Source organism: Tasmannia lanceolata, unplaced genomic scaffold, assembly GCF_043159265.1.
Source record: "Tasmannia lanceolata isolate RefF3 unplaced genomic scaffold, GAP_Taslan_0.1 ptg000037l, whole genome shotgun sequence".
Lineage (NCBI taxonomy): Eukaryota > Viridiplantae > Streptophyta > Magnoliopsida > Canellales > Winteraceae > Tasmannia > Tasmannia lanceolata.
Genome location: NW_027518714.1, coordinates 46,804,158 through 46,820,000, shown reverse-complemented (window position 1 = coordinate 46,820,000; position 15,843 = coordinate 46,804,158). Strand labels below are relative to the sequence as shown.

At 39.1% G+C, this 15,843-nt stretch overlaps 1 protein-coding gene across 1 annotated transcript in view; it reads right to left on the bottom strand.

Moving 5' to 3' along the window:
* LOC143862562 (E3 ubiquitin-protein ligase RGLG2-like) overlaps positions 1-15,105 on the bottom strand; it is a 40,830-nt gene extending 25,725 nt beyond the window's left edge. The window contains exons 1-6 of the mRNA XM_077373631.1: positions 14,932-15,105; positions 13,842-14,187; positions 5,538-5,622; positions 5,329-5,469; positions 5,122-5,235; positions 4,922-5,019 (exon numbers count right to left, since the gene is read on the bottom strand). Of these exons, the coding sequence (XP_077229746.1) occupies positions 4,922-5,019; positions 5,122-5,235; positions 5,329-5,469; positions 5,538-5,622; positions 13,842-14,102 (699 nt within the window). The 5' untranslated portion in view covers positions 14,103-14,187; positions 14,932-15,105. The remainder of the gene's footprint in view (positions 1-4,921; positions 5,020-5,121; positions 5,236-5,328; positions 5,470-5,537; positions 5,623-13,841; positions 14,188-14,931) is intronic.
* Between the last annotated feature and the right edge of the window lie 738 nt (positions 15,106-15,843).

The window sequence follows — 15,843 nt, the reverse complement described above, 5'->3', positions numbered from 1 at the left end:
TCTTATACCCCTTTTCAACCCTGAATATTCTAAACCTAACAGTAGTTTATCCATCTACATAAACCAATCATCAATCCCAACTTAATCTTTATATTCATGTTTTAAATCACTATATCTTACCCTTTCTCATCTTAAATCGGGTTCCGGGAAAGTGTTTCGAGTGTTTTTTATGGTGACAGTGTATGTTTGGGGTGCTTGTGCCACTTTCCATCCCGGAACCATATGTCAGCATGTCCTTATTGCTGGATTGATTTTTTTTGGTGGTGATCCGTTGGTAGTTTCATTGTGGTATGATAGCAATCAATTGTTGATGTTTCTGATTGTTGGTTGATATTTATGTCGGTGGATCTAAGCGAGGTGGTTGGGTGACTTGTTGATGATTGTTGTTTTTGTGGTGTGGTTGTTGAAGATCTGCTGTGATTTGATGGTGATTGGTGGTTGCTGTGGATATGTCATTAGATTGCGCGATATTGGTGGTAGTTTTGGTTACCTCCTATGCAGTGTTGCTCGTAATGGTTATTCATCGGTTATGATTTTGTTGTTGGTTGGTGGTTGCTGAGTGTGGGTGCTTCTTGCTGTTTATTGGTACTGACCTCTTTCGATGACATCAGCAGACTTGCGACCTAGAACCGGAAAATATCTGCACAGCGTGGGGCCGGGGTGTTGCATAATAATGCGAGACCCCCTACATCGAAAAGGGGGGGAAAGAAACTGGGCTATATATGTGGCTCCCTCTCTTCCTGTGCAGACGCGTTTTCCTGAGAGAAAAAAAAAACTGGGGCGGGTTGTGACCCAGAACTGGACAATATCTGCAAGTGTGGGGCCAGGGCATTACATAATGGTATCAGAGCAGAACCGCAAGGTTTAACTAGTGAGGAACCTAGTAAACGAGTCTGGGGTATGTCTTAGAATGAGCTAGGCAGAACTAAACTTCATTAAAAGACACATATTCCCTTAGTTTTGTTCAAAGACACTTAAAGGAAAACACAAACCAACATAGATTATTAGGATAAATATGAATAAAATGCACCAACCTGTCACGCCCGACCCTATTGTGTAGATATTGTCCGGTTCTGGGTCATCTACACTCCCGGTTTTGTTTTCCAGCAGCACTAACCGTGCCCGACCCACTACGCGAGGCCCTGCCCCTTGGAGATGCTAAAAACACGTCTACAAAGGGAGATGAGAAATCCACATATATAGCCCAGTAACTTTTCCTCCCTTTCCGATGTGGGATCTTTCAATCAACCCCCGTTAGGGCCCAGCGTCCTCACTGGCACACCGTACTGTGGGAGTTCCTGCTCTGATACCATAATGTCACGCCCCGACCCTACTGTGTAGATATTGTCCGGTTTTGGGTCATCTACCCTCCCCAGTTTTGTTTTCCAGCAGTACTAACCGTGCCCGACCCACTCCGCGGGGCCCGACCCTTGGAGAGGCTGAAAACGCATCTACACAGGGAGAGGAGAAATTCACATATATAGCCCAGTAACTTTTCCTCCCTTTCCAATGTGGGATCTTTCACAACCCACCCATAATTTGTTGCTTGTTTGAAATAAGAAGGATGTTTCGTATAATAACTTGCGTTAAATTTTAACAACTTCAGATGAATACCTATCGGAGAAGGGAAGGCGCAAATCGAGTTGATGGCCATGAAGAGGAAGGCCAAGATCCTCTGCTTGTGCTTGCCAGCATACTAAGGGGTCAAGCGTAATCTCAGGCAGCAAATCAGAATATCGCAGCAAGTTTTGCTAATCCTCAACCCAGGGTTGATCCGTCTCAATTACATCTGCAATTTAGGGATTATCACCCTCCTGAATTCAGTGGAACAGAAGATCCTATGGCTGCGGACAGTTGGATTGTTGAAGTAGAGCATATCTTTGTTGTAATGGACTGCTCAGACGCTCAGAAGATTTGACTTGCCTCTCTCTTATTTAAGGATGGGGCAGGTATATGGTGGAGATTCGGAAGAACTTTCCGGCGGCTAGGACAGAGAATTGGGCACAATTCAAAGTGCGATTTAATAATCAGTACTTCCCACCTCATGTTCGAGATTCGTTGGCAGCCGAGTTTGCATCTATGAAGCAAGGGAATATGTTTGTGGCCCAGTATGAGGCAAAGTTTAGGGCCTTATCCCGTTATGCACCCAGTTATGCTACCACAGAAGAGGACAGGGTGCGAAAGTTTGTTGATGGTCTTTGCCCTACCCTAATGGCAAACATCAACTTTGGGTCTCGAACCTTAGCTGAGGCCTGTGAAAAGGCCGAAGTAGCTGAGCGAAGTGAGAAGATTGTACTGGCGGCAAGGGCATGTGTCTGGGAATAAAAGTCAGGCACCACCTCATAAGAAGCAAAGGACAGAAGCTGGCCCCCGAACGACGCCTCAATGTCAAACCTGTGGAAAGCGTCATGAGGGGCAATGTTGGAAAATGATGGACGTATGCTACGCATGTGGGGACCCCAACCATAAACAATATAATTTCCCCAGGTTGGGTAAGCAATCAAGTAGCGTACTAGTTCATCAACCTCAGCAACCTCAACCCTCGAGGTAGCCACACTAGCCAATCCACCCATTCAAGCGCAAAACCAGTGGAGGGGAAATCAGAACTGACCTCTAAATCAGGTGAAGAATGCACCTGAGTCGGCCACGAATTGATTCTTTGCACTTCACAGGAAACCGAGTCGGTTGATGTCATCGAAAGAGGTCAATATCAATTAAGCAATTCATCTACCATTGCTTAAATCTCATTGTGTTACTTATAATCTTCGATTACTTTTAAGTTGGATTCAATTCCTATAGTGACATTATTAATATTGGTGAAATCTCTCTATGGGAGAGGGGTTAGCAACCTCAGAACGAAATTTCGAAGGACGCATTGTTGGGATACTTGGGAAACTATAGGGGATCCTTAGGGAGTCGGTGTCACTAGACAAAAGTAGTTTTGAGATCATTAGCTTCGAAGGACGACCATTTGGAGTTATTAAGAAGAACATGAGGAATAATCACGGATTCATACGAAGAGATCTGGAAGAGAAATGGAGAGGATTTTATTCAATAAGAGTGCCTGTATGAAATAGAGTTAGAGAAATCGACGCTTATGAACTATGATGATGTTTAATTTGACCATGATCTGATACTTAAGATGATGTTTAATTTGATTGGATTTACTACGACATGGTTATAATGATTGGATTTATGATCTTTAATTTGTTGATGAAATGCAAAATATCTGATTTGAAGTTGCCATTGTCATGAGGTTGACCATTTCAAAATTTATATGATTAGGTTTGACAAAGTCATTGTTTAACTCTTCACCTTGTCTCTTTGAAGAGAATTCAGGATCGTGCGTATGAAGCTCACAACCAGGAAGTCTATGACCAAGCAATACCAGCGAAATATGCAGTTTGAAAAAGTTAAAGAAGATGTGGAAAAGAACAACCCGACGCTTGCTCAGCCTATGTTGTAAAATTTGGGTGCACTTTCAGCTTTCCTTTCAGCCTTATGACGGATCGTCCTAGACTCCTAGTTGATTGACCAGCAAGATATCGTAGGGGCACAGTTGACGCTAAGCCGTATGGCGTACTATATTTACAAGGGCTAATAGGGGCACTCACATTTTTCATCAGGAACAACCAACTTTGAGGAATTGATTTAGTGGGGCGTCTTTATACTTATCTCCTTTTCAACAGAAGTCTTTGTCAATATTGAGGTTTGAGGTTGCTTGGTCTTTAATGAATGCCTTGCTTGACTGTATCCACAACTCGTGCTTAGTCAATTCCCGGAAGGCCCCTCTTAATGGTTTGATTGAACAATCAAAGTTCGTTGGCCGCAACTACGAGCTGCCAGTGTGCAGGTTACTACACCCTCCGACTCCTAAAGGTCGAGAACTGGTTCAAAAGTAGAAGGTGGTCCAAAACGAGCTAACGAGAGTTTTCGGACCACACTTTTCCCCATTTTCGAATATCACGAAGATAGGCTTTTGAATAGATAGGGTACTATCAGATTTGAATTTAGTGTCTTATTATGATGTATAATATGGGATAATATATAAGAAGAAAACTAGTTCTCTTGAGCCTATTTTGGTTTATTGATCCTACCACCTTATTAGATGGGTAGGTCCGTCTTTCTATGGATCTCGCTGAGCTGAAAGACATGAGACATTCATATCAAATATAAGAGATCCAGACCAGGCTCTCAAAAGCTCATGAGGCCGGAGGTGGAAAGATGGGGTCTGGAAAGAAAGTTAATAATAACCACAAAGCGACTAATGATTGTTGTTGTTGTTATATTGGTGAACTCTAACTAGTAATTCCACTAATGATGGGCATTATCTCATGTAATATAAATAACACTTAAAACACTTAAGTGGTGCGCCCTTGTAAGTCCACTAAACAAAACTTAAAAACACTTAAGCGGTGACCCTATCATGTTTACAAATTAATAAATATGTAAGTGATGGCCCTATCATGTTTACAAGTAGCTCATAACAACTAGATTGTATATCATCCATTGCCATATCCACTCGAGATTGTTTTCTCCTAATTTTGGTGCCTCCTTACTGTTCATAACACAGCTCTCAGATCCACTCATACTAACTTATATCATCCATTGCCATATCCACTATAGACTATTTTTTTCCTAATTTTTGTGGTTTGTAACACAGCTCTCAGATCCACCCATACTGACTTATATCATCCATTGCTATATCCAGTCTAGATTATTTTTTCCAAATTTCTGTGTTTCCTTATGGTTCGTAACACAGCTCTCAGATCCACCCATACTGACTTTCAGTTGTACCAAATGCCCTTCTCTTCTGCTCCCCAACTTCTAGCTATTTCCCAAAATTGACTCTAGACTACCATTCTCCAACAGCAAAGTTACTTACAAAAACAGAATAAAAGCAGCACCGAAGAGGAAATACCTGCCCATCAGCAATTATCAATAACACATGGTACTGGCCGCCACTTTGTTCCACAATAGTCATAGCCATTTCAATGATAGGAGCAAAAGATGTTGGTCCTGCCCAAGGAAAACAGAAAAGGCACAAATTACAATAACCAACTGACTAAAGTTTTTGAATTACCTAAAAAGTAGATAAAGCAACAGAATTAAGATAGTCACCAGCTAGTCTCAGATGTGGGACTATTTCTCTGTACCGCGCCAGCGCTTCCTCAAAACCATTACAGAGCCGCTCATCTGGATAAAAACTGAAAACATCTAGATCGTGGGTTGATGCTGTCAAAAAAAAAACACAAATCCATCACATCCATAATCCAGATCATTAACTTCTAAATAAATTAACTTGAATGGCAATTCACAAGAAACTACCATCTCCAAACCCAAAACAAGGGATCAAGTTATCCTCATCAAAAGCAGATAAGGTTCTTCCAATAATAGAGATTGCTTGTTCATAGGGATTTTGACGGTCTCCAATGTGATGCAAGCTTCGGCCAGCAAATGATCTTTTACCTGATTTTTAGAGTAAGTTAAGCACGAAGTAGGAATCATAGTAATAAATTTTGGCATATAGGGCAGACCTGTCCATTCATTGCTCTTTGTGAAATCAATGCCGACAATGAGATTGGAAGACTCAAGGCCAGCATGAGCAAGAGCATCAGTCACCTGTGCATGTAAATTGTTAGTCATCATCATGATTTAATAATTGAATACTCAAATTGATAAGCTGAATGCAATCACTAAAATTCCAGATAATAACGCCACCTTGTTGCATTATATTGGTTGGTAAAGCATCATGAGAAAGTAACAACAAACCATGGATTCCTTAAAAGAGGCCTGATGCGTTGCTAACATACTACCATGATCACCAACGAAAATGATACAGACAAATATATAGAATCAAATATATTTTCACTCCATTTTAAAAAAAAAGAAAAAAAAAAGAAACCGCACTAGTTACCCTGTTCATTCAAATGTGCGACACAACTCCCAAACAAATTAGCAGTTTCTAAGAGCTACTGTACGGACTGAAAGAGAGCACTGGTTTACCTAAGAGATATTTTCATGCTCATAAGTTATATTGAAAGGTAATAACACTTGGAAGATTTATCAATCAATTGCTAACAAAATTTCACCAAGACAACCAGCACATAAGTCACATTTTCAGTCGTCCTGTGTATAATTTATTTTACATTATGTATGTAAGTGGCTATAGAATATGGTTTCAGTTTGAGCATTCAGGTTCTAAGAATACTTTTTAGAGCGCTTGTCTTTACGTTAATTGCACCTTTTGTCCAATGTTTGCTTCTTTGTTATGTGGAAAATTGATCCTTGAGCACTTTTCCCTCGTCATACAAATATAGCTTTAGATGTATGGGAGGTATCAAAACTTGAGACGGGATATGTTGGCTTCGCAAGAAGAAGACAAAAAATCCACAAGTAGTGTCATTACAAGCACATTGAAGTGGACTGTCAGTTCATTCGTCAAAGAATTCAAAAGGGCGAGATAAGCACAGCTTTCACTCGATCGGTGGACCAACTAGGTGATGTATTTACTAAGTCATTGAGTAAAGAAAAGTTGAGCGGCATTTGTAAGAAGCTAGGAATGTATGATATATACATTCCAGCTTGAGGGGGAGTGTTAGAAGGTGTATGTGCCTAAGGGCATTTTGGTCATTGTACTCCTTTTCTCTTTACATATATACATTAGTGACGGGGAGCAATCTCCAAGTCACTTCTCATTCTCTTCTCTCTTTACTCTCTCAACATGAACAAACAAAAGCATCAACGATAACTCAAACCCACAAGCCAAGGACTAGCTCTACCCCGTTAGTACATCCACTGTCTAGCAAGGCTGTCCATGAATTCACAGTCCTACAACCATGAGAAAAGGACACACCCAAAGTGCATGGTACAATGAGGGTAGGGTTATTCAAGTTGTTCATCCGGTAGGAATACATTAGAGGAGGTTCATTGGGTCACTGATATATACACTCCTAAGAATAGGTTTGGAATATTTGCGTTTCATAATTACAAAATGGAAAAGTAGAAATAGTCATAGAAAAGGCTATGGATTATGCCATGGGATTCTCAAACATCCAAAGGTGCCATTCATGATTGCAAATGAGCAATGATTCGAATCAATTGACCCAGATTGCATAACACAAGGGAATGAGTGTATTCAATTAACCATGATTCATACTTAACTACGATCTCATCAATAGGATCTGCCAATGTCCAATTAAAATGGAATTCATTCTCTTCCACCTAATATTATTTAAGAAAATTCCCTTCAATCACTAAGAACAATGGCTTCAATGGAATATCTTTCTTCCAAAGTTTTGGGGGTTTGGGCTTTAGGAATATCAAGGCTATGATTAGAGCTGATCTAGGTAGGTGGTTGCTGAGGTTTGGAGATTATAAATCCCACTTGAAGAGGATAGTGATTCAAGAGAAATATGGAGTTAGCATTGGTGGTTGGAACCCGCTCGACTACTATAGAGATTCTGGGGTCACTGTTTGGAGAGAAATCAGGATTTCTTTAGAGCAATACAATATAGAGCATGCAAAGGAGACATGGTGAATCTTTGAATTGAACTGTGGTGTGGTGAGACAGCTCTAAAAGAGATGTTTCAAGACCTGTTCTCTTGGCTTTGGAGGAGTTGACTGCCCAAGACTCGTTATAAGGAACGACAGGGTTAGCTGGAGGGTTCCTTTTCTTGGCATTGCTTTTGGAGACTCAAGACTACGTCTTTACTAAGAGAAGGGGCAAGGACAAGAGACTATGGATCTGGGGTCAATAGGGAAAGTTATTTGTTTGTTCTTCCTAACAACGCCTGAAGCCAGCCATGTCTTCTTTGCCAACAAACAAAATTTGGAGGATTATGGCACCTCCTAGAGTTTGCATATTCGCTTGGTCAGAATGTCGCAACAAAATTGTAATGGTAGATCATTTGCAGAATCGGAGGATATTTATCATTAATCATTGTACTCTATGCATTGAGGTAGTTGAAACTTTGGATCGCATTTTCATACATTGCAGGGTGGTAAAAAAGATCAGGAATTTCGTGTTCGGTTTGTTCAGTGTGCAGTAGGTCTTTCCAGAGCATATTGTGGATTTGATTGAGGAATGGAGGCCTAAGAAGGGTCGAATCTTGTGGAACATGGCTCTCTTAGCTGTGCTTGGGGCTATATGGAAAGAAGGAAAGAGTCAAGCTTTAGATGGTGTTTGTAGGAGTTTAGCACTCTTGGTGTAATCCTAGGGTTCGCAAATTTAATTTAGGGGAACTTCAGAGTTTGAAAATGATTTGTAGTTCAATTAAGCAGGCATCATACATCCCCAAAACAAAATAAAGAGCACATAATAATCAAAGACAGACAACGTTTTCATAAAGATTCGGAGTTGTAAAAATCTTTCATACACCTAAGTTCCAAACAATAAGCTCAAAATAAAGGACGTTTGATGAGCTGGAAAATATATAATGTTCAAAGAGCCAAAGGCAATGGCAAATCATGTATTAATTCTAAGTCATCTTAGTTGTTAAATCTTTTGTTTTTTGGATGATCAAGAGATGTTCAAATAAAAAGAAAGAATATTAAGTGTTAAATACCTGAGATGCTAAAAATTCAATTAAGTGTAAAACACCTGAGATGCTAAAAGAGAAGAATTTTCGAAGAGCTAGTAAATGTATAATGTTCAAAGAGGCAGAGACAACGGCAAATCATGGTTCTAAGTCGTATTAGTTGTTAGATAGTTTTTGGGAAGACGTAGGTACATTCTCTTGACATTTTGTTATGGAATATCATGAGTGAGAGGAATAAGAAACCCTTTTATAATACAGAAAATCCATCATGAAAATTGACAATTGATGTCAACATCCCCATCATATATGACACTTTAGCAACAAAAGAAGTTGGAGGCACTTAGATGAGAGATGTTAATCAAAATTGGATGATTATTTCTCTATCACATTTTTTGCCAGATAAAACCATACCAAAGTGGGTGCAACCTCCAACTGGGTTTCTTAAAAACCTTAAATGATATTTCAAGGGGCACCTGATCTCGACAGATGTTGGATGAGTCTTTAGGGATACTAATATACAACTAATAGCATATTTCGGTCATATTGGTTTCAAAGATTCTGGTGTAGCAAAGTTCTAGCTCTTTAACATGACTTAAATTTTGTAAGGATATCTTTGGTCCGACTTGTGGACCAATAAATTAAGTATGGGATTATGGATGTTCACAAATGCTATTCAGGAAGTGAGGTGTTTGTGTCACGAGTAAGATTAATCCTTTAGGCATGTGCAAAAGAGCGCGAGGTGTTTGTGTCATGAGTAAGATTAATCCTTTAGGCATGTGCAAAAGAGCGCGAGTGAACGACAGATATTCTTCCAAAAGTATGGACAAGGAATTGCTATCGCAGGTCAATCAATATCATTTTAAGATCAGCAAGAGAAAATGTGTGATGTAGGTGCAATCCCAGCCCTTCAAAGGCCAAATGATCCAGATCCTCAATAGGATTGATTGAATCGTTCAGATCAAAGGCCGAGAGCTTCAAAGACATGTTCGGATCAATTCGGACCCTCGGATCAATTGTCAGCTGATCAGATCAAGTTTAAGATGACATGGATCGAAGATCAGCCCTGAGATATTGCCTGATAATAGTACCCACAGGTTGATCACCGCAGATCGCTAAGAGATAGAGACGGCTACCCCAACAATGGCCCACGTTGACCACAGGGCTTCAAAGTCTTAAATTTAATAGTTTCTTTTTTTATATATATTTATTGGAAATTTTGTTGGACAAATTTAAAACTTAGTTGTTCGTCCAATGTTTTAGAATTTGAGGAGTTGAGTTTTTTTAGGAAACTTGGAGAAATTTTACGAATTTCTTTTAGAAGTTTTAGAGGAGTTATTTTAGGGAATTGAATTGGACAAAATTAGTAGAAATTTTAGGATTTTTTTTTGTTTGAGTTTGAGCAGATTTAGGAAATCCAAGAAAAGCCTATAAACATGGCCTTATATTCTAAACGAATTTGACCTTTTTTGAATATGGAATCAATTGATTTTTCGTAGGAGAAAAGTCTCCTCTTTTATCCCTTAAGTTTGGAAGAAGAAGAAGTAACTTTTTCCTATGAGAACTTCAGCTTTTTCTTTATTTATCTAACCTGTTTCATCCAGGGAATTCTCTATTTTAATCAAGTGATCATCCTCACAATCAATCCATTATGTTTTCGTTGGACAAAAGTCTCCTCTTTTATCCCTTAAGTTTGGAAGAAGAAGAAGTAACTTTTTCCCATGAGAACTTCAGCTTTATCTTTATTTATCTAACCTGTTTCATGCAGGGATTTTTTCTCTGTTTTCATCAACTGATCATTGGTCTTGTTTCATGCAAGATCCATCCTCTACTTTCATACTTCCCTGCTGCCATGCGATCATCCTCCACCTCCCTTCCTAAATCTGATCAAAACACCCCTAAAACCAGCCTTTTTCTTGTTACTTCACCCCTTAAAGAACCACTTTGTTTCTCTCTAATTAACCGATCAATAGTCCTCATAAACAGAAGACCCAACTTCACTATTTTCCAATCGATTACACCAGCTCAAAACCAGTCAGCAAGAATTTCCAAACGAATCCTAACCAGTCCCTAGATTCTACCCAGAAACCATGACCAGTCCTTCCATATTATGTGCCAATTTCCCTTCCCAACTTTCACCCCAAAGTCATCCAAAACTGAAAACTCCCTTCAAAAACTGTTGCATACCAGCCATACAAACCTCCTTATTTCAGACCATGTGACAGTCCCTCATCCCCTTTCTTCCTATGATCTTGCAGCCCCAAAAACTTGCAGCCTTTGTTTAGCCAAACACTGAGAGCTAACTCAAAACCCACTTGCAACCCAATTTCAGCCGAGATCTCCATCTTGCTGGGGGTGTTCATTCGGTTTAAACCGAACCGAAATACCCAAAAAAAACTGAACCGAAATATTTCGGTTATGTGGAAACACTAACTGAAACCGCAACCGAATATTTTGATATCTGAAATAACCGAAACCGAAATTATGTTCGGTTTTTCGGTTACTTGGTTATAACCGAAAATGGGACGCACAAACCTAAACCAGAAAAAAAAAAATGGTGGGATTTTATCCATCAAGGGGGGCAAATATCATTCCCCAACAATGAAACCCTTTCTCTTCTCAAATTGAACACAAAGAAGTGAAAGAACAGAACATTATAGAAGAATCAAACCCTAAATTCGTGAAATTTCAGAAGAGAAAGGCTGAAACTGAAAGGGTTTAAAAAAACCCTTAAAATTCCAGAAATTTCAGAGAGAATGGGTTCCTTTCATGTCGGCGGCAGGCATATGGCATAGTGGCATACCTCGGCATGATTTACGTAGGGTCATGGAGTCACGGTGGCCGGTGACGGTGATCGCTAATCGGCGGTCTTCTTTCTCTCTTCTCCAAGTTCACACTTCACAGCAAATGAGCAAAGGGCAAAGGCCACTGTAGAAAAGAAAACCCTAACTTTCTTTTAATTGATTTTTGTCATTACTTATTTACTTACTCATATATTATTCACCCCCTTCTTTTACCCATGAGAACCTACTTTTAGCCTTACTCGATTGACTGATTGAATGTGGGTTGTCCCAAGTAAGAAGAAGGGGTAAATATGCATTTAACGTCTTACCTTTTCCCACTTAATAAAGGGAAGTGATATATATTTACGCCCCTTTTCAATGTTTTCATTAATAGGGACACCCATCGTGGCAATCAAATCCGCTGGGTTCTCCAGACTAAAGTACATCAGCCCTACCTACCCAAAGAAAAGAGTACAGCAAGCCCTCTTTAGTCAATCGTGGCAATCAAATCCACTGGGTTCTTCTTGACTAAAGTACATCAGCCCTACCTACCCAAAAAAAGAAAGTACATCAGCCCCTCTTTAGTCATTGATACACTGACAAAGGGTGTCCCTAGTAATGAAAAGAGGCGTAAATATCACTTCCCTTAATAAATTGGTTCTACAAAACCGATGTACAAAACAGAAATGGTGATAAATAAACACAGAGTTCGGTTTTCGGGTAAACCGAATTTTTTGTTGGAGCTAACCGAAACCGAAACCGAAATTTCTATCAACCAAAAACCGAAACTGAACCGAATAGAAAAACACCCGAACTGAATTAACCATTTCGGTTCGGTCGGTTCGGTTATTTCGGTTTTACCCGAGTAATGCACACCCCTAATCTTGCATGAATAAACCCCACCACCATCTCTTTAAGTCAGCCACAACACCTTTTTTTTTGGTGGGTTATTGATGCCAAAATCCATTCTTTTACCTAACTTTATCTGCCAAAACAGCCACCATACTTTCTTTATCAGCCATAAGCCTCCATAGCACAGCCACCTTCTTGATCTAAACTACCCTTCTTTTCTTGATTCTCCTAATTGCCCAACCAATGCAATACTCCTTCACAACCTTTCTTGTCTTCTTAACCAACCCATAAGTCCATAACCATTCTTTAAGCGAAGACCTCCATTAACATCCCTCCAAGAACTACCTCCCATTATTTCCAACCAAGATACACCTTCTACCTTAACCAATCACTCCAATAGTTCACCTATAGCATTCCCTACACAACCACTTTCCCTTAATAAAGATTTTCATTAGTTTTACCTGCCCTTTTCAACAATTTCAACTACCCTTTGCAACCCTTCAAATGCCCTTTCCAACTACCATTGTCCTTCCCTTTTCCTTAATCTTTCCCCGCCTTTTCCTTTAATTTTCCCTCAACTAATTCCATCACCTTGCCATTAACCTTACTGTTAAGCTTCCGCAATTACATCCCCACTGCATCAAGTATTAGAGCTTCTGCTATCCACCTCTGCTTAAGTAGTTCTTTTGCATTTCAAGTTTTGTTTTTATCATTGTAAGCTAGTACTAGTCTCATCCCCTTCTTTATAGAGCTGTAGATCTTTTCTTTATCAACATATGTAATCATTACATTTCAAAAGGGGTAAAAATATGCTAATCCAGCAATCTAATGTGTTCTTCTCCCTATTGAAATAATCAAATTCACTAGTTAGCTAATGTTGTTCTTCTCAACTGAATTAGGCAAAACTTCTCTTGTTTCAAGATGCCCAAGAAGGGATAGGTTCAACAAGTTAAGATTCAAACTCACCTTAGCCAACCATTTTCACATGACCTCTCCACTCCTCTACAATTTGTTATAAACTCTTTATGAGGTCACACAAGGGCAATAGAGGACTATATCTAACCATAAGTTACAAGAATATAACAGTGTGCCAATGTCCAATATAAGGGAAGTGAATTCTAAAAACAGTAAAAGCAGTTCCATGAATGACAGGATCTCATATGAAATTCCAAGGCTTCTCCAAAAATATTCTCTCAGAAGGTTGCACGAGGCTCTTCTCCCACTCGATGCACCACCATAATATTATTTTCTCATGCTTCAATACTCAAGCTCCTAGAGAACATCTGAAGAGTAGCTAACGAGAACATACCAAAAATCTTGAGGGAATAGAAAATTCAAAACTTTACAACTTTTTTCTTTCGAGTAGTAACAATAGATGTTATTCACTTATTCAAAATCTGCAAATTTTGATGATAACAAACAGCAGAGTAACTTTTTTTCTTGAACACTCGAAAAGCGAAAAAATTAAAAAATAAAACTTCTAGGACTTGATGCTCTAGAGACATTAATAACCCTTCAACATAGCAAATGAAAGTATCAGTATCATACATTAGAAATTGGAATGTTGGAAAAACATCACATAAAAGAACCCATACAAGTGAACTGGGTATCAGAAGGATTTCAAAAGAAAGCATCTCAAAGAGCAATAGAGACAGTTATTTTTTAGTACCTGCTCCAAGGAATTGTAGTTATCAGCTATCCTTGAATACCTCCCCATGGAATTCTGAGACGCATAATTTCTAGTTTGGGAAGCATAATATTGAGGCTGAGGATGAGGATCATAACTTTGAGAAGGAGGCACATATTCTTGAGAAGAGTATGATGCTTGTTGATTATTGTCACCCCATGATGAAGAACGGGAACGCGGACCATATGAGTATGATGAATGCGTGCACTCTGGCAACTTTCTTTTAGAACTTCGGCCCCCCATTCAAACTCTACAATCTACAGAAACTCCCCGATTTTCGACAAATTCAATGTTTCTCCTTCACATAAAACCACACCAAATCCACCACCTAGATCCAAACACTAAAACACCATAAACTCAAGAACAAAACACTTTAAAAGAAAAAGAAAACCCAAAATACAAATGCAAATCCGCGCAGAGAATTACCGAAATCAGATACCCTGCTCAAAGATTCAAACAGTATTTTTTTTAAAATCTAGAATTTCAACATGTTTATAGAAGAACCTAATAAAATCACTAATAACAAAACACTAAAACAACATAAAACAATAACAAAACATTAAAAAAAAAAGAAAAAAGAAAACCCAGAATCCAAATGCAAATCCCTGCGAAGATTTACAAGAATCAGATACCCACTCAAAGATTCACAAATCTTTAAAAAGTCAAGAAGTCTAACATGTTTATACAAAGAACCTAATAAAATCAACGAGAAAAAGTCTAAAAATCCGAAACAAAGACCACACTTTTAAGAACTTCCATCTATAACCACAAGCCACCGACTTTTCAATTCTTTCCTTTCCAACAAGAAAACAAAAAAACAAGAAAATGTAGCCAAATGTCTTACAAAGACTCCAACAAGCGCCCACGAAAAAAGCATAAAAATCTACACGCAAGCAAATGAATATTATGACTTAAAATTAAAAAAAAAGAAAACAAGCTTGGGAATCAAGGAAGCTTTTTTGAATTCAAAGGAAACGATAAAAAAGAAGAATGAGTCAACAAACCCTAATTTCAGAACTTGTTCCTCTCTCTAGAACTTGGGTTTTTCAGAATATTCTTTTAGTTTCCATACCTGGAGAAAAATCGAGTTTCAGAGCCCTTCTCTTCTCCATTGCTTTTGATTTCTTTGTTTTTGAGAGAGAAAGAATAGATCTGATCGGATCCAATCTAGTCTAATCCGATCTATATTTCTCTCTATCTTTAGCACGTGGGGGAGATTGGAGTGGAGCATGGAGAATGAAACGAAGATAAAAGGGGAGAAAAACTAACACTATTAACACTATTTCGTACAGACACTATTAATTTTGTGGGATTTGCTAGAGACCATTGTACAAGGCGTTTTGCGGGCGGGCTATTGCAGGAGAGAGAAGCCACGTAGGTTGAAAGTAAGACAAAATCTTAGTCTATGTGGCCGCTCTCGTATGTTCTGCTGTGGTCCCTAGCAAATCCCTAATTTTGTTGTTTAAATTTTAGGGAAAAATACACTTAGACCCACTGTGGTTTCTGACACATTCAACTTAACTCCTAATGTTTAAAAAGTTACAAGTAGAGCCCCGGTGGTTTCAATTTGTGTAAGGTAGACCCCCTCAGTTGATGGTTCGTCCACAGATTGAAGGGTTAGGATGATCCTATAGAGCTGATTTTTTGGGCACACCCTATCTATGTCAGGGCCCATCAAATAAATGCTTTGGATCATCCAAACAATGAGGGCCCACTGTGTTTTTGGTAGTGTTTGGATTCTTGTATCTACCAAAAACACAGTGGGCCCACATTGTTTGGATTCTGGTATCTACCAAAACACAGTGGGCCCACATTGTTTGGATGATCCAAAGCGTTCATTTGATGGGCCCTGACATAGATAGGGTGTGCCCAAAAAATCATCTCCATAGGATCATCCTAACCCTTCAATCTGTGGACGAACCATCAACTGAGGGGGTCTACCTTACACAAATTGAAACCACAGGGGGTCTACTTGTAACTTTTT